The sequence below is a fragment of the Tauraco erythrolophus genome, chromosome 6, assembly GCF_009769465.1.
Source record: "Tauraco erythrolophus isolate bTauEry1 chromosome 6, bTauEry1.pri, whole genome shotgun sequence".
Lineage (NCBI taxonomy): Eukaryota > Metazoa > Chordata > Aves > Musophagiformes > Musophagidae > Tauraco > Tauraco erythrolophus.
In genome coordinates this window covers 25,318,437-25,344,877 of record NC_141470.1, presented here as the reverse complement: position 1 = coordinate 25,344,877, position 26,441 = coordinate 25,318,437, and the positions used below count along the sequence as shown (strand labels likewise).

General features: G+C 37.8%; 1 protein-coding gene across 2 annotated transcripts in view; it reads right to left on the bottom strand.

The window, feature by feature from the left end:
- The window catches only part of GALNT18 (polypeptide N-acetylgalactosaminyltransferase 18), a 260,097-nt gene that overhangs the window by 101,731 nt on the left and 131,925 nt on the right, over positions 1–26,441 (bottom strand). For both annotated transcript variants that reach the window (XM_086613387.1, XM_086613388.1), the window contains exon 3: positions 17,833–17,999. In XM_086613387.1, the coding sequence (XP_086469513.1) occupies positions 17,833–17,999 (167 nt within the window). The remainder of the gene's footprint in view (positions 1–17,832; positions 18,000–26,441) is intronic.

Genomic DNA, 26,441 nt, shown 5'->3' with positions numbered 1-26,441 from the left:
TGCATATCAGTGATTAAGTAAAATTATAAAACCTCTCCACTTTAAAGCTATATACATCAGTTAAGAAATATAAATCAAGCTGAAGTTGTTCTGTGTCACAAGTCTTTCAACAGCAACAGTTTGCTAAGGAAATTGAGCTTTGCAATTACTTGTTTGCAGATGGTAAATGAGAAAGCATTAATGCGAAGGAATATGGTGGACTTACACACCATAAGCTGTTATGCAAAGAACAAGCTGTGAACCATTTTACTTATATTACCCATATACAATTCAAATGGATTGCAGAGCCTGACTGACTGTTTTTCTTTCACATACAGTGACCTCTCTTTAAAAGCACATTTCAGAAAAATTTGGTAATGCGGCCACAGTCAATGTTTACCAACTATTCTGAATACTACAACATGAGAGATACTAAAGATATGTTTAGTTCTGCCTATTGGCACAACAACATTCATAGGACTGTTAAGGGCTTTCAGAGGATCTAATTTTTCTATTATTTGCTGAAGCCTTACAAAATTTTGAGGTCAGAATTATGTATTTATAGAAGAATAAAAATAAATCCACCAAATACAGAGAGAACTTTCTACTACTGGTTGCAACTTTTCCACATTCCCTTCAACAGGAAGAACAGTTCCTGAGATATTTTTGCGACGGTCAGAAACTATAACAGTCTTGTTAGAATATGAAATCCCTGCCCTGAAAATCCACATGCTGACTCATCACTGTTTATGAATTACACCTTAGAGATCTTCTGTTTAAAAATTAAAATAGCTTGACGAATAAAGAATCAAAGACTGCAGCACTGAACAGACTTTGAGAGATCGTCTGGTCCTTCTTCTTACTCCAGCACAGAGGGAACTATTTTTCAACTAATCCTGACACAATCTTGTCTCATCTCTTTTTAGGTTTACTCAGCAAATATTGTCCCATGTTCTTTATAGACGGATGAAATGAAGCATACAGTAAAGATATATATTAGCAGTACACGTTAGTTTGCTGTCTGGCACAGTTAAAAACCCCAATACCCCAAAACTATGGTGATTGAATCTAGATATTTGCGCTTGAAACCATACAAATAACTTGCTTCAGACTAACTACTTACAAGAACCACGAGCCATAAAACAAAAGAACTGCAATAAAAGATGCAAAACTCTTTCGGCAACTCTCTGCTGACAATAATACTTTTTCCTCATAAATCTGAAGACCAAGAGGAACTCTTCAGTAACAAGCACTTTTGAACATTCATAAATATTAACATATTTCAGATGGAAAGTTCATTGTAGCAACTTTGCTTTTAGAGCTGGTATTTCAGGATCACGCTTTGACGCGGAAAATGGAATGACAGATAGCAGTATCTCCCATCGCCAGGCTGGAGAATCTTTTTTTGAACAGAAGTTCACTGGAAAATGCAGCATCCTCCCACGAGCAATACTGAATAGTCACATCAGCAGCCTGTGGGGGCATGATAGCTTTAACAATTTGGCAAGACGGAGAGCTGGCTCTAAACACAACACAGTCATCAGTAACATTTAAAAAACAGCTTTTATACAGAACATGGAAAAACTGTCCAAATTCGCCCACTGCGAAATCACTTGAACACAACCAAAAAAAAAAAAGAACTAGTTGGAGAAAAAAAACCTTCAAATACTAAACTGCAGGTGAAATACAGGGAGGTGTTAAGATAAAAGCCATCAATTTCCATAAACGGAGAAAAAAAAATATAATCTTTTAAACTTAAAAAGTTTAACCAAAAAAAAAAAAAAAATCAAACCTATCGAATCCCACCACAGACATAACTGATTCACAGAAAGGTATTTTACAGCCCATAAAAAATTAAACTCTACCAAAATCAATTGACTAAGAATGAAACTGATCTACTGTCTCGGTCAAAAAGTCTACAGCCATTTTGTGATTTGCACTGATTTCCCTTTCAGATAAAAATTTAGTTATTTCAATTATTCTCAATTATGTTAAAAGAAATAAAGTAACAAGAATCTGCAACTTGTGTAATAAACATTGTAGGCAGTTGTCGTCATAGTACTTACAGTCTCGGATTTTTAAATTTTTTTTTTTCATGTGTATACCTAATCTGTGGTAAACTAGCACTGTGTGTATGGCAGCCAAGACATTGATGCTCCTATTCATGACTTATGGTACCATATGATGTAAATATTTTCAACGAATGTATCGGCATTATGAAGGATGAGATCCACTATGAGTCTAACTGCTAAATAACATCTCAACCAAGGAATACCTCACTGTTTCCATGTGATATCTCACAAGATAATATAAATCACACAACTAAATCAGGCTTAAAATCTATTATAAATACACGCAAATGGCTGTGAGCAATTAGTTAGGCTTTACGATTAGGGTGATACAGCATTCAGTCGCTAAAGAATAAACCAGTACAGTTGAAAGGGTTAGATACTTTTCAAAAGGAGACTGAATTTTAAGTAAGATTGCCTTGAGCAGACTTGTTCCTGTTTTTGAATCTGTTCCAGGAACAGCACAATAGCAAATGAGTTTACTGACAGAAATGCCAAATAAACGCATTGAGGAGCCTGGAACTTGACTCCAGGGACAGACCTGAGCAAGCAGTATAATTCCTCAAGCCTTCTTCAGCGGAACGGTGATTTGGCACATGTTGGAGAAGCATTTATTTCCTAGAGAGAAAGGAAGGAATATCCTGCATGGCCACAACAGCTATCTGTCATCACTCCTCCCTGCCCTATGAAGGCTCACCTATTCCAAGCAGTGTGAGCAGTGTAGATCCATCCCCTAGCACTCCTGATCCTCCTGCTCTGGAGGCATGTCCTGCATACCCCTGTGAACCTACTTTACTCACTAGGCAGTTCACCCACAGAAACAGCGTAAATTTTTGTCTCCTGGGACTGATGAACAATTGGAATCAGAATTGCATTAAATAATGTGCTGCAGAATATTTACAGAGAAATCTGATTAAATTTTTCCAAAAGAATACCAGACAGAGCATAGGTGGTGCCTCATACTACCAAAGAAACACAGAACTATTAGGCAGCTATGCAGGTACTCCCAGGATTAATGTACAGTACTATAGTGGAATTTTTAGAACTGAAGATGTGCCAGGCCAAAAATCTGTTCAATACTCCCTTCGAAACAGGCTATTTATTCTATATAATTTGTGTATATCTCAGCTGTCCTAGTCAAGTCCCTTTTGGGATGCTACTGAGCCCTTGCGCTGAAGCTTCTGTCAACAAGCTAACTGCTGTTAACAGGATAATGCAGGCAGAGTTTACCCCTCAATTTCAACAATATCTTTAAGCAAATTATCCAAAACTCACAAAGAATGCCCTTCCATTTCTAAAAGAATACCTTAAAAAATAGGAACGTATTTATTTTATACTTACTGATGTTTTTATGGACCTTTTCTAGTCAGAAAACTACTGAACAGATAACTACATGATACTCAAAGTGGTATCAAACTTTAAAATATACAAGAGAGAAAACACTTTTCCTCCATCACAGCCAGTTACAGAAATCATAAGCATTTCTACTGTAACAGGTACATATGGCACAGACAGAAATGCAGTTTTCTCACTGATATCAACCTTCAAAAATGGCAAGAATCAGAAATCCACTTAGCTCAAGTGGAGATAGGTAGGTAGGGGAAGTTAAGCAGCAGCAAACTTGGCTCTTTGGCTCTGATAACCAAAGTAACCTGCTGCAATGAAAAGTTTCTGAGTGTGGACTGAAACGTATTTGAAATAAAATCCATCTTCAACATTCAGATTCGCTAAGTCAGGCCATATCTGGTATAATTTAAGTGATCATTGTCCTGGATTAAATAAATCACCCTCATTACTGCTCTAAGAAAAAGAGGAAAGTCAGGATAGCCCAGCCCAGAGGAAAGCTTTGCATGTTTCAAGAAAATACCGGATATGAGCTCTAAGCCAAGGGGTGTATACAACACTGTGCAGCACCATAAGAATTAATGTAGTTTATGGAATATGTTTTGCCACATATCAGGGCTAAGTCTCAGGAGATAAGATCCTGCGTGAGAGATATAAATCACACATTGCTGGTTTTCATGTCACTTCCATAACTTTGATAAGCCAACCTCAGGAAGTCAAATGAACTATTGGACATACATCTTCTTTTACTAAATAATTCCTCTACTTTCTTCCTGACCTAAAGTTGATTGAGCTATTCTGCAGTAATCTACAGTTGATTAAACTCACTTTGATATATCCTGGCACAACAGGTATATTTTTCTAGGGCATTTTTCCATTATAAGGAAAGCTGATTAGACCCTTTTTTCCATTTTACTGTAACTAAGTCATCTCTCTCACTGTTCCTAGTTCAGGGCTATAAAACGAAGGCTAGTTTAACAGACCATTTTATTAACTCACTTCCCCTGAGGTTTTTCTTTTTAGGTATTTTAAGAGACCCTGACTTCCTAATTTTTGTGCCTTATTAAAAGAGTGCTAAAAAGAACAAATATTGGACATGGCTAAGCTATGCTAAGCATGCAGTCAGAATTACATATCTCTGAAAGTGACTGAGGCTTAGTTTTGCATTCATCTTCTTGGTAGTCTCCGTAGGTCTGGTCAGATGGGAGCTCCAAGGAGCTGAAACTTCTGATAAAAACTGACAGCATCACAGAGGTTCCAGTTACATTCATAAGGGAAGACAACTCTTAATGATGAACCATTTCTAATTTGAGGAGGCGAGATACATGGCTTCTTTACTGACATAACATCACTGAAGGATTGGATTTCCTCTATTTTGAGGTAACACTCTCTGGACTAGTTATACAACTTTATAGATAATAATTTCCATGTCACAAGAAAGAACCTACACCACACTGTAGAATCCAACCTCCTAACGAAAAAGGAAGTCCTGGGAGGCAGCCAACACCTTTCAAGATCAGCCTTTAAACCAAAAGCAAAACCCAAAAGCTTTAGACATTTGGTGAAGGCGTAATGCTGACAACATAAGCAAAGGGTTAATAAACCTCTTATTATAGAAAAAAAATAAAGAAAAGAAACCAACCCAAAACCTGAAATCTTTTAAGTAAGGGAATATCCTCTTTTCCCCCCTTCCATTTTTAAGAATAATTTTCAACTGAGAGCTTTCATGTATCTAATCTTGTTCTTTAGATTAGATTCTTTAGGTATCATGCCTAGTTCACTCTCAGCATCATTTTGAGAAAGGCAGCACACCACAACTTAAAAAGTGCTGTTTGTGATGGAAGCTTGAACACTACAATTATTGTACCATTCTTACCTCAGGGACTATGAATGTACATCTGCAAAAAAACCCAAAAAATCCAATTCTACAGTGTGCAGTAAAATGGTAATTTTGACTGCCTTAAACTGGATTTACTGATCTGTCTTCTGCTGAAATGCTCATGCCTGCGTGACGCCTGAAGCTCTGCAGAGTATTGCAGGCTGTTGTAGGACCATCTAAGAGAGAAACACAGAATACTTCACGTGCTCTATGTATTTTCAAGGATATGAACTACCAATATTTCCTGCCATCCAACTCCTTCCAGAGCTCCTACTGGGCATACAATAATGGAGTCACTTATTCATATTTCATATGTGAAGTCAAGAGAAGAGTGGATCAGTGGAAGTGGAGTCAGAGTTGCATAAAATACTGCCACATTTCAGGGTCAACTGAATATCAGGCAACCTGTAAAGTACTGCTATATCACTGAATAACAACTTGTCTTTTCAGGCTTGCAGGATAAAACTAAAGTATGAATTCTCTTATTTTATCTGATATGCTTCTCTTTCTATGATATATATGATCATTCTTCGGGAATGCCATCTATGTCTACATGTGATGATGCTCTTTTTATCAAGCCATTGATGTTTCCTGTAACTTCATTATCTTCTGCTGTTCTCCTCTTCTGGAAGACATAATTGTGAAGCAAAGAGGTGGACTAGATGAAAATTTCAAGTCAGCCACTATTTACTTCAGATAGCTCTAGCACAATGTGCAGATCCAGACAACAACAACAAAAAAGCAGCAAAATAACCTTGACAGTGTTTTTCTTGCCCTTACATAGTCTTCAAGCTTCCCAGAAGAAGGGAATTCAAGGCTTTGTTTCTCAGTCATAAGATTTTCCTTTCCTTTACATAGTCTTCTTGGTTTTTCTTGGTTATACTATAGCTAAATCATGCCCTTCTGGAATGAAAGCATGTTGCATTGTTTCTGCCTACTGCCTTCTTGTCTCTCTCCACCTCTCCAGTTTGCTAGAGATGCTGGCAAACAAAAACTATGAATTCCTAACCTCTCTGCTCAATTTCTTGTGAAAAATCTTCCCTCAAATCTCTCTTCTAACATTGGACTAATGCTCTAAGTTGAGCTGCCATAACATTTATTTCTAGCTGAAAAGGAACCTTCAGCATCTAGCAGTTGTCCAGCTTCCCACAGCTTGGAGATAGTGTCGACAGACATCAGAGACAACAATTTGATAGTCTCAGCAAGAATCCATCCTGAACACAAGACATTCCAGAGTTTGTCATGGCACATCCTCCTTCAGTTTTTGCCTTCTATACAATGCTGTGCAGCACAAATAGCATTTATAAAAATCAATGCTATTTCTAGAATATGTTTTGTCTTACATCAGGGCTAGTCTCAGCACAATATCCTGTGTGCGAGATATAAACCATATGCACTGTCACGCAACTTTTACCCCAGTATTCCTTAAGCTTTATCTATTTGTATGTGTGGGAAACGGGTAAAGAGAAGAAACATTCCTTTGGAAACTGTGAGGCATCTGATGAGAGAACAAAAACCAGACACAGCCCTACACAGTTTCACTTGCATGTTCAAAATTGGTTGTAAAAGGCACAAAGAAGTTTCAAGGGCACAAACATCACTAAAAAGTAAACCTAGACAGTTCATATGAGAAGCAGGCTACAGGGAAATGTTTTAAACTTGTTGCTCATACAGTAATAATAATACTACAAGGTAGGGAGACACAGTCACTTATTTGACATGGGGATGTGAGTACATTTTCCAGGTACTGACATTGCACTTGTTCCTAGTAATAAAAAATGGAAATCATTGTTTATTTGCTGGCACAGGAGTTGTCAACTTGTTTTCCATTTTAGAAGACCTTGTTGTTCTCCTTCCACTCTATGCACATGAGCAAGGATTGAGATTATGGGCAACAGGTCAGGAGGAATAATCATTCCATAGCATGTAAAACTGATAGACCACGTATTTAGCCATAGAAATATCTTTAACCTTCCTAAAACTTCACCATAACTTGATTTGGTATATGGTATTTTTTTCAGTTTCATGCTGTGTGCATCTCATTTTCTTTTTTCTTTCTTTTTTTGCAAACTTTATTTTTCCAATTATTTCTACTGTATGCAAATCTTCTGGTATTTGTATTGCTTGAAAAGACTGCCTCAAATAGAAGATGGCAGCTTTTGAAACATTAAACAATGATTAGACCGGCATTGGGCCAAAGGAGTGTGTCAGGAGCAACGGAACAATGCAGCAGACGACAGTAAGCTATCTTGAGAGTAGTGAGAGCACTCAGCAATTCCATCAAGATTTTCTCTGCTGCCAAACGAAAACAATGATTCATGCTGCCATATTATTTAGCATTCATCATGATTCTAAATCATTTATTGGAGAGTTTACACTGCAGTGCAGAAAAACCCTGTTAAATTTAATGAAAGGCAAATTGTCCTTTGAGTTGGCATGAAAACCATCTGCGAGAAAGCTTTGGAGCAGCTACCATTCCTTTCAGATTGCACTTGAAGTGAAACTAATATTTTTAAAAAGTATCATTGCTTCATTTGCAAATTCCATTGCAAAATGCCATAGAGACGTGGCAGGAGGCTGATGGGGAACACAGGTCCATGCAGTCCCTCAGTCAGAAGCCTTTGCCTATCAGACTGCCAGGAGAGCAAGATTTGCACTGTCCTGCATGAAGTAGGTTGAGGAACTTACTCAAAAAACGAACAGACTTCTAGAGGTTTGTGAGGATCATAAAGAACATTAAGGAGAGTTTTCAATATATAACGCATGTCTCTTTCCATAAGGACTCACATCTGTATTTCTCTCTACCCACACTCTCAAACCAGACTTCCAGTAAGTGGTGTTAACAAGGACTCTGGTTATGGAGGCCCAAGAAAAACAAAACATCTTTTCCAAATAAACTGGATGAGGAAAACCAAGCAGAATTTTTCACTTTCTCAGAGACTAAATCTTTTTTTTTTCCCCATGTTAATTCCATCATCATAAATGGAAATTCTAGCTTTTATGTCTACTTTCATCACAGTTTCCGTAAAGTTTTAAACAGAACTTCCCCAAAGCTTCCCAGGCTGCTACTTGAAGCATACTACTTAAAATATGTTACTTTTCCAGTGCAAAAGGAAAGAATACCATTTGAGTAATGGCCCCACAAATAACTAACAGTGAATGAGTGAAGTCAAGTAATTTAAAGTTTGGTCATCCAATATACTTGGAGAACACTTTCAAAAATTAAATGTCAAGCATATCTACAGAAAAAGGATGCCAAAAGAAAAGTCAAAATGCATTGATTTTTCTGTTCATAACAAGAATTCAAATATCCTTTGATAAAAGGTTCTGCACTTGAACTTCAGACTTCCAGTAGGTTCCACAATGCCTTTAAAACATCTAAAATGCCTATACATGTGCCTTTGTGTAAGCCTATTGGGTGAACATAGAATAGTCAGTAATTTATTCATATATTTTTGCTAACTGATTTTCATCATTTGATGATATACTCAAGCACTTCTAAATACTTCCTTAGGCAAATCTCTTATCACATCTTGAACCCTTCAGCATATGAAGAATTTTCAGATTCCACCATAAAGAAGTTGAAGTGTTTTAAATTATCAGCTCTGGCAGGAAGTTTTACCACCAGTTTAAGATAAGAATGCAGCATTAATTTTATGAAAGTTATCTTTTTATTCATTTTTAAGAAAAGTAAAAGTCAGGAAGAAAAGGTAAAATTTAATAAAGTTCATTTAAAAGGCAGTTTGTTTTTCTTACTTTATACAGGACACAATCTTTTAATTCCTTTGCCTAACACTACTGAGTATTTTCCCAACCCCTGTTAAACTCTTGCAATTATAAGTACTATTAACTCGACATGGAAAGAGAAAGAAATCCTTTAAAAAGTCATTCAGGCTCTTAACAGCTTGCATTACTAGAATATCTCAAATACAAATTCTATAGGATGCAAGATCTCTGGGTACTTTATGGGAAGAGATGTCAAAAGGAAATAATTTCTGATCAAACCAGAGTTACCTTACTGACATCAACAGATACCAGCATTTCTCTCACAAGTTCTACATGACTGTTTGACACTGCACCAGATCTACACATACAGCTGCTACTTATATCCAGTGAGATGTGTCTGAGATCGTTATCAACAGAAACCGTTCAAGCACTCCTGAAGGCAAAGCAATCCCACAAATGTGATACAGGGAAAAAAATGAAAAAAAAACCCACAAACAAACCAAAACAAACGAAACAACCAACAAACAAACCAAAACTCACCTTCTTTCAACCACACAAATTCTCAGAGATCTCTAGTAATTAAGTTTAAGGCTAAAATCACAGTGACGGTAGTGAGAAGCAGACCAAGGCAGGTCGAGGGAGGTGATTCTGCCCCTCTACTCGGCTCTCGTGAGACCCCACCTGGAATACTGCGTTCAGCTCTGGAGTCCCCAAAACAAGAAGGACATGGAGCTGCTGGAGCGGGTCCAGAGGAGGGCCATAAAGATGATCCGAGGGCTGGAACACCTCTGCTATGAAGACAGGCTGAGAGAGTTGGGGCTGTTCAGCCTGGAGAAGAGAAGGCTCCGGGGTGATCTTATTGCAGCCTTCCAGTACTTAAAGGGGGCCTACAGGAAAGCTGGAGAGGGACTTTTTACAAGGGCATGTAGTGATAGGACAAGGGGCAATGGATTTAAACTGAAAGAGGGGAGACTTACTTTAGATATAAGGAAGAAATTTTTCACTCAAAGGGTGGTGAGGCAGTGGAACAGGTTGCCCAGAGAAGTTGTAGATGTCCCATCCCTGGAAGTGTTCAAGGCCAGGTTGGATGAGGCTTTGGGCAACCTGGTGTAGTGGAGATTTTCCCTGCCCATGGCAGGGAGGCTGGAACTAGATGATCATTAAGGCCCCCTTCCAACCCAAACCATTCCATGATTCTATGATTTATACGCTGGCATTTTCACAGTCAGGATGCCACCAGCCTATAGCACTTCCAATGCACATGGGGCAAATTCCTTGTTGCTACCAGAAGAGTCTAAAACTAGTCTGTTCTTACTGAATTTGACAGCAGTCTTTAACACTGTGGCCCACATACAGTTTCTGAATCACACTTGACGCCAGTGATGCTATTTCCTATACGTTGGCCCAAATCAGTCTTCCAAAAGATTCCAAAGTGCCAATGTGCAGCTACTTATCACCTAGAAACTTCAGTTGTAAGGTCTGTATTAGGCTTTGACACTATCAGTAAACTGAGGGCACACCTGCTAAGGACTGTTTCATTAGAGGATGGCAGAACAGATGCAGAGATGAAGAACAAGAAAATACTCGCTGTGCATTGCACCACTTGACATATACAAGGTACGTAGCACATGTGAAACAGATACATGGTATGAATTGGTACACTGGGATTCAAGCTAAAACAAAACCAGAATAAAAAAATGACAGTATAGCTTTCACTTTCATTTGCTATATGAAAAAAAAAAAGATAAAAAAGCTGTAAAACTGCAACTGAAATTATCCCTGGATTTCATCTCCCAGCTCCAGTTTTTCAGCATTTTCTATATTGTAGTTCAGACACGCCACTTTACTATCATCCATTAGGATGGCATGTACATATTGCTGAGATGACACTTAAATTAGTTCCTCCCACGCTGAAATCAGATACATTGTTATTCCAACTTTAAAGCTTAGTTTAATGGCAATGGGCTTGTCTTACTAGAAGAAAAAAAAATATCTGGTGATAAGGTTTATAGTCGCATAAAGTAACTTTTTCTCTATTCTGCTTCCTACACTAAATTGCAAGTATGGAAAATGCTGGTTTTAGAAGCAACTGCTCTGTCCTCTTGGACATGCACTGAATCGACATAGAAAAAGGTTTAGACTGCAACACTTCAAGCATATTAGACAATGAGCTAAACTACCTCATGGATGGAATGACAGATAAGATGACCACATACTAACATTCAACAACTGCTGGCTAGGGAGGATTCAGTTCACAGTATTACATGAACACTTGAATAAAAAACTCTGATGTCAGGAGACTGCAATAAAATCTCAGCTGCCCACTGACAACCCCAGATGTGGACAGAGATTACGCTATCAGCTTGCACATGCATTGAGATTTTGCTTTTCCAACCATACAGACTGAACTGTGCTATATTGAAGATGATTAAAATAACTGTTCTTTTGAAAGACCACTTTGTCACCCCAAACACCTGCTGAGCACACACTTCCACAGAGGCAAACGATCCAACAGATGCATGAGGTCTCTAGGATGTACTCGAAGAGCCACACTTAGCTGCAGAGGACCTCCAGCCCTACCTCACCCTTGCACCGCTGGAGCTTTCCTAACATTCCAGAAATCGAAGGCAAAGACCTTCCCACATCAGTTATAAAAAATGGACAATGAGACAGTTCCTGTTATAAAACAAAGCTAACTGCATGCTGGTTATCGAACAGCTTTCATACAATTATAATTACAATGCTACAAAAATCAGTCTTGCCTCCAGCAAGGGATGCTATCCCACCCCAACGTGTGACTGAACGCAAGTCAACATTTGAGTCTGATGTAAATGAAGTTTGGATATGGGAGAGTTAGAAACACCAATCTAAAATAATACAACATAATTATTTATAAATGAAAACAAAAGAAAATGGAAAAACATGTCTGAAAAGGAGGTGTCAGAAAGAAAAAGGAGGGAAATGGGAGAATGATAAAAACATGCCACAAAGGAAGGAGCAGAATACTGCTGGGGGAAGGAGGGAGGGAGAAGTCAGGCAGGAGTTTAATTACTGAGGCTAAAGGCAAGGGGAAGCTGCATGATGAGGTGGGAAAAACGGAGGAGTGCAGTTTGTGAAAAAGAGCAGCAAATACTGGGGTGGAGGAGATAGAGAGAAGATAAGAGGAGCAGGTATGCTGGAATTTGAGAACATGGAAAATGAAGACCTCGACTGAAGGACACAAGCTTATATAGAGGAGGATGAGGTGTATGGAATCGGTGTGAGGAAATGAACATCTGAAAAGAGCAGGCAGCCAAGGTGGAATGAGGCAAAGCAAAGTGGACTGAGGAAATAAAGTCTAAGGATATAGACAACCTTGGGATGAAAAAAGAAGGAACAAACACAGGTCGAGAAAATGGTGTGAAGAGTGACAAAACAAAGCAAAAGAGGGGCAAGAAGAGTTGGGACAGATAGCCGCCTTCATAAGCAGTATTCCTCTTTTCTGCTCTGTTGCTCACTTCCTTTTGATATCCTACTCCACAACCTCTTCCCTTTAAAACAGAAATCAAATACAATTTCACAAGGCCTGACAAGTAGAGGAGAGAACAGTCTGCAGCCATGCTATGACATCACCTTCAGGACCTAGTGTCCTTATAAAAATCTTACATTCCATTTACCTTAATGATTCTTAAATTTTTCCACAAGAGTTTTGAGCTGCATGGCCAGTCACCGTTGGGAAATGAACCAAAGTGTCCACTACTCCACTCTCTGACATCTCAGAATAAGAACAACATTCCTCATTCTGCTAACTTCTGCTGGCTGCTGAAACAGATGGCCAGCAGACTATGTTTAGCAGACTACGATGAGCTTCTGGTTATTTTCTTCTTACATATTTTCAGATGCATCCACAATAGCTGGCACACAAGCTAAGACATGTCAGTGCAGTCCTGGCATCAGCACAGAACATTAGCAGTAAACATACGCTCAAAGAATTTTCTTCATTTATTCAAGTTTCAGTGCTAAATGTTACTAAGCAAATAAAATGCGTAGTTTGTAACAACAGCTAACATTCTCAAATCTACAATGGAGACAGATCTCTTGGTCTATACATAAAATATATGGGGTTACACAACCTAATTAGCATTACACAACTCTCTATCATGTAAATTCCTACCAACACTACTGAAAGTTTGCTTCTGTAAAGTTCATGCAATAATGAGGATTTCAGCAGCAAGGCCTTTAACTAATGGACAGAATGAATCGAGACAGACAAAGCAAAGCCTTCACAATGCATAAACCATGGCCCAAAAGTGAATGCAGGTTTGAATAAAGTTTGTCTTTTTCCTTGTTTTTAAATGTTTTTATTTGCCTTTGGATTTTGCTGGCATTGAGGTAAGAGAAGAACAAGAAGCCAAACAGAAGGACAGCACATCCCAAAGTCTTCCCTAGGAGATTGTTATCAAGAGGTTTTTTAAACCAACATTCATAGTTGTCTGGCCTACAAGTAAGCCATCTCCAAATTATGCGGTAATATGAAATCTAGCATGCATTTGAACAGTACTTTTGAGGTTTATTCATCACTGCTGTTGTAAAGGAAAAAAATCAGACAACTTCTATTCCCAAACATCTCTTAAAAATAACCAAAGAAGAAATATACCTTCTTAATGAAAAGCTCTGGATGCTTTTTGAAAAGCTTCTTTTTATTCAGCATTTTGAGGACAATGTTGCAAATCTCTCAAAGTGATACAGTTCCATCTGACCCACTTTCTACCATGCTGTGCTAATTCTCTTCGACACTGCAAGTCATAAAATTAGCATCCTGTGATATCCAGCATTATTACTGCAATTCAATAGCTGCATTCACGGAAATCTCAGGACAAAATGAGAATCATTAAACTGAACATGTTAGAGTATTTCATTCGTAAGTAAAGATTCAAAGAAAAAGGAAGAAACCTTATGAAATTCGAGCCTCCATCACAATATTTATTATTAACTTTAATATGAAAAAATGTCATGAAGGATTATAATTATTGCAATAATACAAAATTTTGTAAGGCATACTTTGGACACATTAAAGCATACTGCCACTCCATGAAGCTCAACACATCGTGGCTCACAATGAGGTTTTTTTAGAGAGATTTCAAATCATCTTAAAATACCTTCAAGAGGTGCTTCATAATGCAGCGGGGCTCAGTGCCAGCAAAAAGACTCAAAAGCCAAAACGGAACTTCAGCAGCACAGAAGGTCACCACCCTGTCCCCAGTGGGCAGGATGCAACAAGCTAGAGAGTGAATAAAACACTATTCCAGTAGTCTCCAGCTCAGGCAATGCTTTTTTTGAATACATTTCTGAGGTCTAACTAACTATCAGCAGTTGTGGGCATGGTCACTTTAAAGTTTTTTTTAAAGCCGCCTCTTTGCAAATCCCTCTCCTCAACTGCATTGAGTCAGCTGGAAAACTCTGCAACTTCTGAAAGCAAAAATTAATAAATTATTTTATTGCCAAGTTATAAACTAACAAGCGTATTATCTCTGAAAAGCAAGCAGTGCTCCTGAGGAGGATGGGAAAGATTCTGATCTGACAGGCAGCACTTAAAACTACATTTAAAACAGCTGAAATCAGTGCAGTTGCTCTATTTCACATCAATGCGAATGAGACCCAAATGAACAACACTGATATTTAGTTTGTTTTTTCAATAAATCTTTTGTTCTCATTATACAGCACACAGGCAGTCACTGAAATGCACTTTTTTAAACCTTCAATTAAATTAAATTTTAATACTAATGTACCTGACAGCATCTACGAAACATTTCAGTGTTATGCTTATCAGAATTCCACTGGAAAAGATGGTATGGTGAAATACACACTCTAAGCCATGCAAATGGCTTTATTAAAATAAAGTATTCAAATTTTGGGACCTGATAAATCTATTTTCTGCTTTTAAATGGCACACACTGGCATTTTCACAGTTTCCTAACTTGAAACATTTATTTAAAATGAAGGAAACTTCACAAAGAGATTAATCAAGGTCTCCTGAAACATAATTGGGAACTTCAAAAACTGCACTGAGTTTTAGAGAAAGTCATAGATAATTTGCTTGACACACCCTGAAGAGCATGAAATAAAACACTATAGTTTATATTGTTCAAGACAAATGTACAGACTTCAGCCATATCCTTGAAAATACGGTTCCCGAAATCAACTTTCTGGAATTTTAAAAAGCAACTACTTCTTCCACAGCTCTTATCTGAAACAGAGATCTACTGAAATTAGGGATGAATCCAGGTGTTCATTACTATATTCAGAATTCAGCCCACAGCAAGAATTTATACCAGTTTACCAGCATATTGCTTCCCCTCAGGAGCAGGAAATTTTCATGCCCTCCTCTAGTGCCAATCACCGTATCTGCTTTTCTTTTAAGCCACTATGCTCTGCGAACCCAATCAAATCGCACAAGAGACTCAAAACAAAAGCCATGTTCATTTGCACTCTGCCTGATGCCTGTTCTCACTTTTTCTTTCTAGCCACTTGCCATAGTGCGGTGTTTCTTGCCTGTGAAACCCACGGCTGTGGCGTCACGGAAGAAAATCTTACACTGAGTTATAAAAGTTGCCATCCCCGGCGAAAGCCTGAGAGTAAACATACTGCTTGTAATTAGGATTCTGACAGGACTCTGCAAGCAGCAGCGTCTGGAGCCAGATGTAAGCACAAAGCAAGCTTTTGCCCCTCAGGTAACATCACAGGGAAACCCAGAGTAACCCACTTATCTTACAAGCAGCAACACTCACAAGCTAAAGAGCTACTAGCAAAAACACAGAATGACACTAAATATAAAGGATTAGTTTCAGCAATGCTAGAAGGGAGAAAAAAATTGAAAACAGAATATTGTAAAAGCAAAAGTAAATTGTAAAATAAATATTTCAGGATTTAAACTAATAATAGAAAAGCCCATAAATCATCTTTACGATCACTCCCTTTCCTACCAAACATCCATCCTCTCCAAATGGATGCCTATTACCAGGTCTTCGGCATACATTAAGGGATAAAGAGGACTGTAGGAATCTAATTTACTCCTGCAGGGAAGAGACGCCAGAGAAAGGGTTAGAGGAGTAGCAGAAAATCCTGGAGAGACTTGAATTTTTCTGGGAGACTATCACTGCACAGCGCGATTTTGTACGGAAAGGCATGCAACACCAAGCCAAGACAGTCAAACTAAAGGCTATCTTCCTCTCAATTTCTGTCCTCCTGTTTGGGGCCAGGAACCTAAGGATCTAAGGCACTGGAGGTTAAGAAAAGCAAGCCTTAGTAAAAGGCACAGCCAACTATAAAAATATGATACTGTAGAGTATCAATACTGGTAGTAACGAAAAACGAAGCTGAGCAGGTCATTCTGAGAGATTTCTTTGTTCCTGCGATTTCTTATCTACTTTGGGTAAGAAATAATGAAAAAGAATAATTTTGACAAACCCACAGAGCACAGTGCAAAGTGTGTTTGTTAGTGAGCTCATCCTAGTGATGACAGGCTCTCTCAGAAACTCTCATGTTTCTGACATTGCTCTGCAATGTGCCCACTAGAATAACTGCTTGTGCATTGTAGAAAATCAGACTCAAACTCTAGAAACCCTCTTTTCTCAGCCAGATTGTTTTTTCTTCTTGTATGGGTGCCTTGCGGCCAGTTCCTCTGCATCCAGAGACCTCAGGTCCTGCAGCACCAAAAGCCTTTCAGATTCACTGAGCTCCTGGCATCACGTTAACTGTACCTCTTTGAAAGATACAGGAATGAATTTCTACAAACACATTCCAGAGTCCAAATGCACCAAAGTTGTATTTCGATTTTTTTTTATCTATTAAACTGTCATGTATTGCATGAGGGAGTGAGCAAAAATTAAGGCCAGCACGAGTGCATCAGTAAAACCATGTCAAATGACTGAACAGCATGCTGAAGGAAATTAAAAGTCTATCACAGTTCACAAGACATTTCTGGATCATGTATATGTATATGTGTGGGCACGCACATTGATTTTGCTTTTTTTTTTTTTTTTTTTTTACTTTGCTCGTAGTTCACCATTTCATGTGATTTCTCATTTACTTCATTGCATTGTTACACCATAAATTGTGCCATAAACTCATAAATCCTGCATGTCAATTTACCCACACTGTTCCATGAGTAGGTGTTTCAAGAAAAGCTTGGTCGGCCCTTAGGTAACTCTAAACATAGTATTACTTGCTGAGACCAGAATTAGATATAACCCTACATCAAGTTGTTGAGTTTTGTGTGTACTTTGAAGAGTCAAGATTTTCCTTTTTCCTTCTTTGATAGTCAGCAGAAGAGATGATGAAGCGCATAGCCTGGGGTAGGGAACATAGTTACTTGTTTCCCAATAAATTTATTTTCTGTACAGATCTGAGATACATTTATGACCAGCAGCAAGTCACAGGATCCAGCCACATACAGCTGTAATGATGGCAAGCATAAGAGAGGTCCTTTGTTCCACATTTTCCTTCAACAGGATAAATACAGATTCTCCTTGTATTTTAGGAGTTCAGAATAAATCCCCCAGCAGAGCAAAATCTTTTCTTTAAGTTCAGCATCCTGTGCTTATTAAAATTTCATCACTGAAATTGCCAGAAAATAAGACTTGTAAATAACATCCAGCATGGCCTCATTGACAAACACCTAGACAAGTACTGAAAAATCAGATATGAGCAGTCCAGTCCTTCAGATCATGGAGAGCAAAATCTGAGTAAATACTGTAGAGGAGCAGCAAGTTAATGTTGCCATTGAAAAGTGGAAAGGAGAGAAGAGGAGAGGAACTGGAAAGTGCAGGGGTGGAAAGAAGAACCAAAACCTCTTACCGTTATTACTGTTATCATCAACTAAAATAATCTCTTTGAGTAGGTGAGCGGGAGTCCGGTCAATGGCCGAATGAATGGAGCGCAGAATCACTGAGAGAGCTTCATTAACAAATATGAATACAATGCTGACCTCAGGAAGCCTGTCAGGAAATGTAAGGTTTCTGCACCTGAAGGTAAAAAAAAAAAAAAAGATGTAAGCTGTTGGAAGTCATGATGTCAACATAAACTGTCTCAGAGCAATCTATTCCCAGCCATAAGAATGATAAGAGAGCTCTTGTAGGCATGGATCAGAAAGTCCCCATACCCAGAGCACATACAGGCAAGAATCACATGAATTACTATCTAAAAAAAGGAAACCCTGAAAACAATCTCCTGAATTTGCCTGTGCAACCAAGGCCTGCAAGTGAGCTCATTTCTCCACTCAAGGCTCAAAACACTGAAAATTAGTTTGCAAACCAAATGCAAACTTTTGTTTAAATATAGCTTCCAACGGCAGTTGTTCGCAATGTCTTTCTGAACAGTGCAGACAGGAATAAACAGAGTTAGCCTCTTACTTTAAAAAACATCATCTTAATAGCCACGTTAATTATTTTTGATATAGAATCTACCACCTATCTCAGTCAAAACCATGGGCTTTTTTCTCAATTCAATAATAACACAGTAAAAGCTCCAAAGAACATCCTGCTACAAAAGCTGAGATGGTGTAGTCAGAAAAACAGGCAAAAGGATGGAAAACTTCTCTATAAGCTCAGTCAAGAGGTTTAATCAGAATAAGGAATACTCTCATAACCTGATGGATCTTCCTGTGCTTTTTAAAAAATAGGTATTTTAGCCACATTCCAATTTACTTATGGAAACAGCAGTACGGAAGTCCTGCCCCAACTTTTAAGTTCCTTAATGTTTTATTGTTTTTTTTTTCCCCCTTAATTCAAAAAACTATTCAAATTTTGTAATTTTATGAAGAACAGAAAGCCCTTTTACCAATTTCTCTCTTTTAAACTGTCAGCAAAATGTTTGCTTTTATTACAAAGCAACAAGTTATTTAAGTAAAAGCAATTACTTTTCTTTGAAACTTCCAGTATTTTAATACAATGTTTCTGATCAACAGTTATTTCTACCTTTTTCTCAGATCTGAAACTACCTACTAGGATGAAATTAAGCCACAGGCTGACACAGGCATCATTTCTAGACAGGCTCTGTAGGTGGAAATGATTGATGTTAATGCTCTTCTCTGCCTCCTGACAACCCTGAAGTGGCTATCTTCTCTCAAGATGCCTAGATTCACTACAGCCAGGAACTCCTGAAAGCTACGGAAAGCATTACTAACAGCCAATGTTTGGCATACAGAAGGATTAGATGGATTCAGAATTTTTAAATCATACTTGAATGTGACTCCTTAACTGAATTTGTTCTTCAGTTCAAAGAGAAAGCAATGCATTTTTTTTTAATTTTGTATATTAATCTATTTAGTCAATAAATACAGAGAACTATCATGAAAAGCTTTCCTCTTCACATGCTGAATATTGCACAAAAAATTAAGTTTAATCAAGACAATGAATTTACACGTATGTTTTTATAGCTTCTGAAAAGAGTCAGTGCGCAGGACACGACATCCAAAACCACTGAGATACACATAATATTCAAAATTCAGCTGGTCGACCGATTTTCTCAATTCAGTCATTGGTTTGAAATTGATGGAAATCACATTAAAGAAGTGACTTAATATTGTTAGGTACTTTTCTCTCTGTCACCATGTGAAAGAATTATATAGACATGTAAAACAGAAAACACAGTCTTGAAAAAGTAATGACAACAGTTTTAGTCTTAAAATGTGTACACCGTACTTTTTAACAAGCTGGTTCATTCATCTTTCAGAAACAAATAAGAGACCTCGTTGTTCACAGACACGGCAGATGCACCTGCCCTGGCAAAGACCTCACAAAAGCCCGCGAATACTTCCCACTACAGCTCTTGTTCCACCCACTCAGTGCTGGTCACCACCTACACATTCCTGTCGAAAGGTGAGGAAGCTGGAAGCATGACCACATGATCATATTTGACCAGAGATCAGATTCAGCTAGGGTATAAACAGAGCCCAATAGGAGAGCCATTTTGAGCGGTCCTTGGAGCAGTGAGTCTGCAGCTGGAGACTCTCTCCTTGGGTTGGGACACCACCCAAGGAAACTCCTCAAGGTTGAGAGTCTCCCCTTTATAAGATGCATGTGATTGTACATTTTGGGTCATCAGCCATAAACCTTAAGAATGCTTAAGCTGGTTATGTAGTTTTAACTCTCAAACAACATTCTGAACCTGTGGATCGTTAATGTTTTTTGGACTCTTAAAGCAGTTTCTGTTAGGGTAAAACTTCGATTTTGTTACCATCTTGTAAAAAATAAATCCCGTTTCTAGTTTGTTAGTCAGTCTGGCTTGGTTTTGTGAGATTCTGCGACAACAGAGATCCACAGCTTTTTGTTCCATGGCATCAATACAAGAGAGAAACAATTAAAATGGTGTTTGGATTTACCGATTCCCACTTGTAGCTTGATCTTTTGGCAGCATAAACAATCAAAACTTACTTTCCAGAAACAGTTTGTACTTCTACTGGTGTGTTAGTTTCCTATTTTCACTGATAAGAGAGCTTTCAGCTTTGAGCATCAGAAAAAGTTTTCTTTGAAGCTTTCAGGAGAGCTGAAAGCACATCCCTTTTTTTCTTTTTTCTTTTTTTTTTTTTTTTTTTTTTTTGAGTACCACTGGACAGCAGATAAGATGTAACAACAGCTTGTGGAAGCGTCATTGTGTCATTTATAATCAATTGCCTCCCCCCACTTCTTTTTTTTTTTCTTTAAAGTGAATAACAATTCATTAAAGATGACTTGTAAAAAAATTTCACTACTCTCAGAAAATCAGCTTCTCATAAAGGCTTATATTTGGACATCTTCTACACCTGGCCTTTAAAAACAGATGCAGTCATGATTCTTGCTGGTTTTGAGGCGTTTTCCTGGCGGTCAGATTTTCCAAGAAGGACATATCAACAGATTCAGAAAGGAACTCTAAATAAAAAAACTAAATATTGCATCTTTCAGCAGAGCGATATGTAACTTGTAAAGAACACAGCTACTTACAGGCACACAAACAAGACCAGAAAGGAGAAGCTTTCTCCATGAAGCACGGCGGGCCCTCTGAATTAATCAGTCACAGGTACTTTCCTAAAAATAAGAACCTGAGTGGCTTTTATTCGAAATAAAACACTACAATAAGAGGCAGAGGGAGCTGCCTTTTCTTCCAGTAGACAACTAGCGCAAGGCAGCCCTGTTTTTCTCTAGCCAGTAGTTCAGGAGTTAAAACCTTCAACCAGAACAGAAGGAGCATGAGTTCAATCTTCTCTGATCTCCTCAGAGAGCTATCTCTAACTACTTGTCAGCTTAGTGTGATTCTTTTCAGTCCCCCTTTTCAGAGTCTTTCCACTTTCTGAGGAGCAATTCAAAGTATGCTAAGTTGGAGCCATACCAAGTCTCTCTAGCCTCCTGTTTAAGGCAAATTTCTTGGAGGAAGGACCTATTCCAACAGCCATTCATGCATTTTAAACCCTGGACTTCCCTCTTTATGGCTATGTCAAATCTCCTAGAGTGTAACACCAAAGTAACTCTTGTAATCACTTTTTTCTTTCCTTTGCAAGCTAATATTTAATGTTTTCACTTAAGAAGTGCTGCTTTGGCTGAAGGAATAAAGGCACTTTTATAGGGCCTGCAAATCAAGTGTCAGGGCACTTTACTGGGAAGCAATACACAGAATGGTTGAGGTTGGAATGGACATCTGGAGGTCATCCTGTCCAACCCCCCTGCTCAAGCAGCGTCACCTAGAGCCAGCTGCCCAGGAACCTATCCAGACAGCTTTTGGTTACCTTCAGGGATGCAGGCTCTATAACCTCCCTGGGCAACCTGTGACAGTGCTCAGTCACCCTCAGAGTAAAAAAGTGTTTCAGTTTGTGTCTATTGCCTCTGGCCTTGTCACTGGGCACCACCGAAAAGAGCCTGGCTCCATCCTCTTTGCAGTCTCCTTTCAGATATTTATATGTATTGAAGGCATCCCCTCTGAGCTTCCTCTTTTCTAGGCTAAACAGTCCCAACTCTATATGTAAACACACGGTTTCAGATCTTAAGCAGAAAAGACAGTTCTCCACACCTGCCTCCTGTACCCTAGAGTATTTTAACCTCTGTAATCATTCATTAAAGAAAGGTCATCACCTGTGGTGAACAATCTCTTAAAGCACTGCTTAAAAACACCACCTAGGTGACTGAATAGGTGAAGCAGGCACAAACTGACTTGGGCTCAGTACTGTCAAATGAGGTGAATCTTTGGCAAATGTGAATTTTAGATGCTACAAGGGTTAAGCAGCATCTGAAAATAGGATTTTCAAGGTGTGTATTTCAGGCTCAAAGTGTCTGGGAGGCCCCTGTACTTATGATCACACTACAGTTTTTAAATACTAACCCTCACAGTTTTCCAAAAGATGCTAAGACCACTACAGATCCAGCTCTTTGAAGAACAGACCTGTTCACGGCACACAGTGTATGTACATGTATGCCATTCTGCAGTGACAAAAAAAAATCCATATGCAATCTGGATACTATTACTTTGTGGATGCAATTTCTTATACACAAGTTAGATGTACAAATTTGCATGGGCATAATGAGAAATTCCTAACAAAATTCTAGTCTCCTGTACACCCTTAGAAGGCTAGCACATTTCTGTTTGATATAATAATGGAAATTTCACCCAAGTTTTGAAAACTGGGCTTCAAACAGACTATGAACTAGTTAACGGGCTTAAATACACTGAACTAATTTTCAGCATTAGCCTGTAAAGAACCTACCTACAAAGCCTGTTATTTTAATGATTCACTTGCAACCAGAATGCATAGAGATACAAAATGGTCCAGCAAACAAGGCTACAGCCAATCTATCTTTTAGCTGTCTAGCTTGGACGTAGTGATATTTGTTATCCTCAGCTATATCAATGTACAAAGAAGATAAAAATGAAACTCTAGCAAAAATGGTAAGATATGTCACCTATTAAAAGAAGAGCAACACAGCGATTCTGGAAAATATTTTAAATGGCAATGAAAATACACTGAAAATAGTTTAAAGAAGTTGCTTCCTTAAAAATCAGATTTTTTCTCCTCTGTCAATTAAGCTAAGGTTGAGATACATGTAAAATATAATTTGTAAGAAATTAGTGACCAACTATATTCCAAAAATGTTCCAGATGACAAAAGCAGCCCCCAAAACACTGCTGCCCTACCATAAATCTATGCATAAACTGAAATGTTAAAAAAAATAAATCTGCTTTTGACACGTTTTCCATTCATTTAAGGAAATTATTTATATTGTTTGTCCTACCTGCATTCATTTACATCTTTTTAAATTAAATCACACTGGAAAAGACTTTTCCTTTGTTTGGCACCTTATGCAAGACAAGAGCAAAGTGTTTAATGCTGTGAATGTCATTTCACTCCTTTTCTGCTCCACCATACATTAAAAAATAACTACATACGATATAAGAGAATAGAATTAGGCTTCCATTGTGTCTAATTTCTTTAGTCTTTTCAAATGGATTTTTTTCAATGACAGTACATTCCTAAATTGAGTTAATGTTTTTTTTTCCATTTAGACTCTTTTATCATCTTTATTTCCAGCTTGAATTCACTTCTTTTTCAATGTGTGTAGTTTTTAAAACATGTATTTTCCAGCCCACATTGTTTTTCATATCAGATGATGACAATAAAAATTACCCGCTTTTTTTTTAATTTAAACAAATCAGAATTAAACCTACACACCTCATATCATGCACAGAATGCAAAGCACTTGTGCAGCTTCACAAGTATGTCTGTCTTCCTCTTTATGCCAAGTTTTATGAGGAATGAAATTCCATAATTCTAGGAATGAACAAGAAATAGCTACAGAGAAAGAGTGCGTGTATACGTGTATAAAACATATGCTGAAGGGGTAAAAAGCGAGGAAACTGTATGGATCAAAATCTTAGCTCCATTAAGCCCTTAGAATGGAACAGTTGCATGGCAACCATCAACGTGCAAGTTTCAGGGACAGCTCCGCCTCAGACTCATCTGGGGGCCTTGAACAAGACCCCTAACCTGCCCCTCTGCAAAGTGAGGCTCTCGCTAGAAAAACAAATCCACAAAGCATAGAGCATATTTCAGCATTATGACTAAGTGATTTTTAAATATAAATTCTAAGTATTATTTAGAATTACAATAACGCGCATCATCCCAACGAAGCTAAAAAATTAGCTCTAGCAACCTACTCCACTAAATTACATTGGGCTAATAACACTAAAGTAACAGTTGTCATGGTTACCAGAAATTTAGAGAAACTCCTGGTGTTCTATTTCAAGCACAACTCTGGTAAATAGAAGAGAGCATACATTATGAATCTTCTTTCAAATATTTGTCCACAAGAAAATTATGTTCCTCTAGACTACATGCGTTGTGATAAGACTATTTAGCCAGTCACATTAAAATTAGTTTAGCATAAATATGCAGTAAGAACAACAGAGCAAGAATGATTTCCTGTATTAACAACTTATCTCTGAGACCTTCTACAAATATGTAGATAAATTATGAAAAAGAACTATTTTCTGCAATTTTTGAGAACCTTTCACCAGGAGTTACACGGATATCGCAGCGAACAATGACAACAGAACACATTTTTTATTTTAATCACTGAATTATGTCATCTATTCCATATGTTTTTTAAAACACAGGATGCAATAAAACATATTACTCAAACATTTGGGGTTAAGGTATTGTTTTAAGAACATACGTGGGAGGGAGGTTTAGTTCCAACAGAATAAGAATTTCTCAGAAGCACAAGCAGAAATAGACTCGTACTTTCTTCAAGATCTAGTAGCATTTTGTCATCAGCCAAAATGGCAAATGGAAGTTCAAGATGTTTGGGAGGAAAAAAAAATTCCATTCGGGCACAAATGAAATAAATACCAATAGAACTCTTGCAAAAGAACTGAGTCTTGTTAGAATTCCAGCTCAACTATTTATGTTTATAATTTTATTTTGTGATCATTCTTTACTCTTGCTTTCACTAATATCATTATCACTATTTTAAGTGTTAACTGAATTATTGTAACACAGCTGGCACTGAGCAACACCTAAAAAGGGCTTTTTTTCCTGATCTCTGAGGATTACAATCTATTGTTATAGAACTACAGCCAGTAAGACAGTAATTCTGCTGCAAATCTAGAAATCTTTGTTTGTGGTCATAATCTTCTATTACAAGGAAGAAAAAGCAGGCATACAATCGTGTGAGGAATTTTAATATACAGTTACCATATAACTATAAGCAAACACAGCTAACTCTTTTTTTTTTTTTTTTGTCCTGGCACCAATCCCTAAAGCAAACAAAAAAAATATAATAAGGAAAGATTAGATAACAGGCAGGGAACTTGATAAATACACAGATAAGTTCCAAGATTGGAACACAAGAATGATTAGCTCTTGGTCTCCTAAGCATCTTAAAGCATAGATTTAATTGTAATGGATTGATTCCTCACTTCTTTTAATAAAAGCTATTCATGTCGATAAAATTATACAATAAAGGTCCATTTTTTTCTTGGTACTTAAAACCAAGATCTTTCTCTGAATAAAGCAATAAGAACAGTACGCTGGGAGTTGATGATCTCAATAAAGCTCATTTTTGGATGAACATGAGAATAATTCTGTATAGCTGTTTGACCAAAAATTGCTAGCCTCTCACAGTATTACACCACGCATTATTTTGATTATGTTTTAGTATAAATCTATGCCAAGTGAAAGAACATTCACGTTATGACACATTAACAAGAGACTGAGAGAGAAAAAATGAGAGTGAGCACGTGAGCGGATTATCGCATCGCATCTCCTTTCAGTTAAAGAAGACAATGGGGAAGATCAAAACCAACAAGTGTATATCATTATTAATTTAGGTTATTATAGCAGCTTGTAGACTGCAGCTGATTTGACATCACTGTTAGTGAAATTAAATAATTCTAGAGCAGCCATTTGAGGAGATACATTCAGACAGGACAAACTGACGCACAGATCAGAATCCCAGAGGGTGGCCACTCAGGCAGTACACGCCACTGCTATGAATCAGTTTCAAGGCAGGCAAAAGCGAGACAAGAAAAAGAAGAATCAAAGGTAGAGAGATAAGTAAAAGAAAGCGGGAAATATGACAGAATTAAACATTAGGTATTCAACAAGAATGATGAATAGTTTGATAATTTTAGGACTTCTCTCCAAAACAATACAACAGGCAAAGTATCAGGCTTTCATGCTCTTTTTAAAGGATTCCTCTGGAACATCAAACACAACGTGCAATATTTATGCTTTTTCATGAGTAGAAACAAAAGAACTCAGTCACAAATGAACATGGAGCCATATGTGTAACTAACATAAGCCCAGCAAAACAGAACTGTTTCACAGACACATGTGGAAGCAAACGCTTATGGAATGCAAGTCTGTAGGAGGTGGCTTTTGGGGAGAAGCAGAGCTAACACGCGAATGCCCAGCCTGAACCTCACAATTTGAGATCACATGT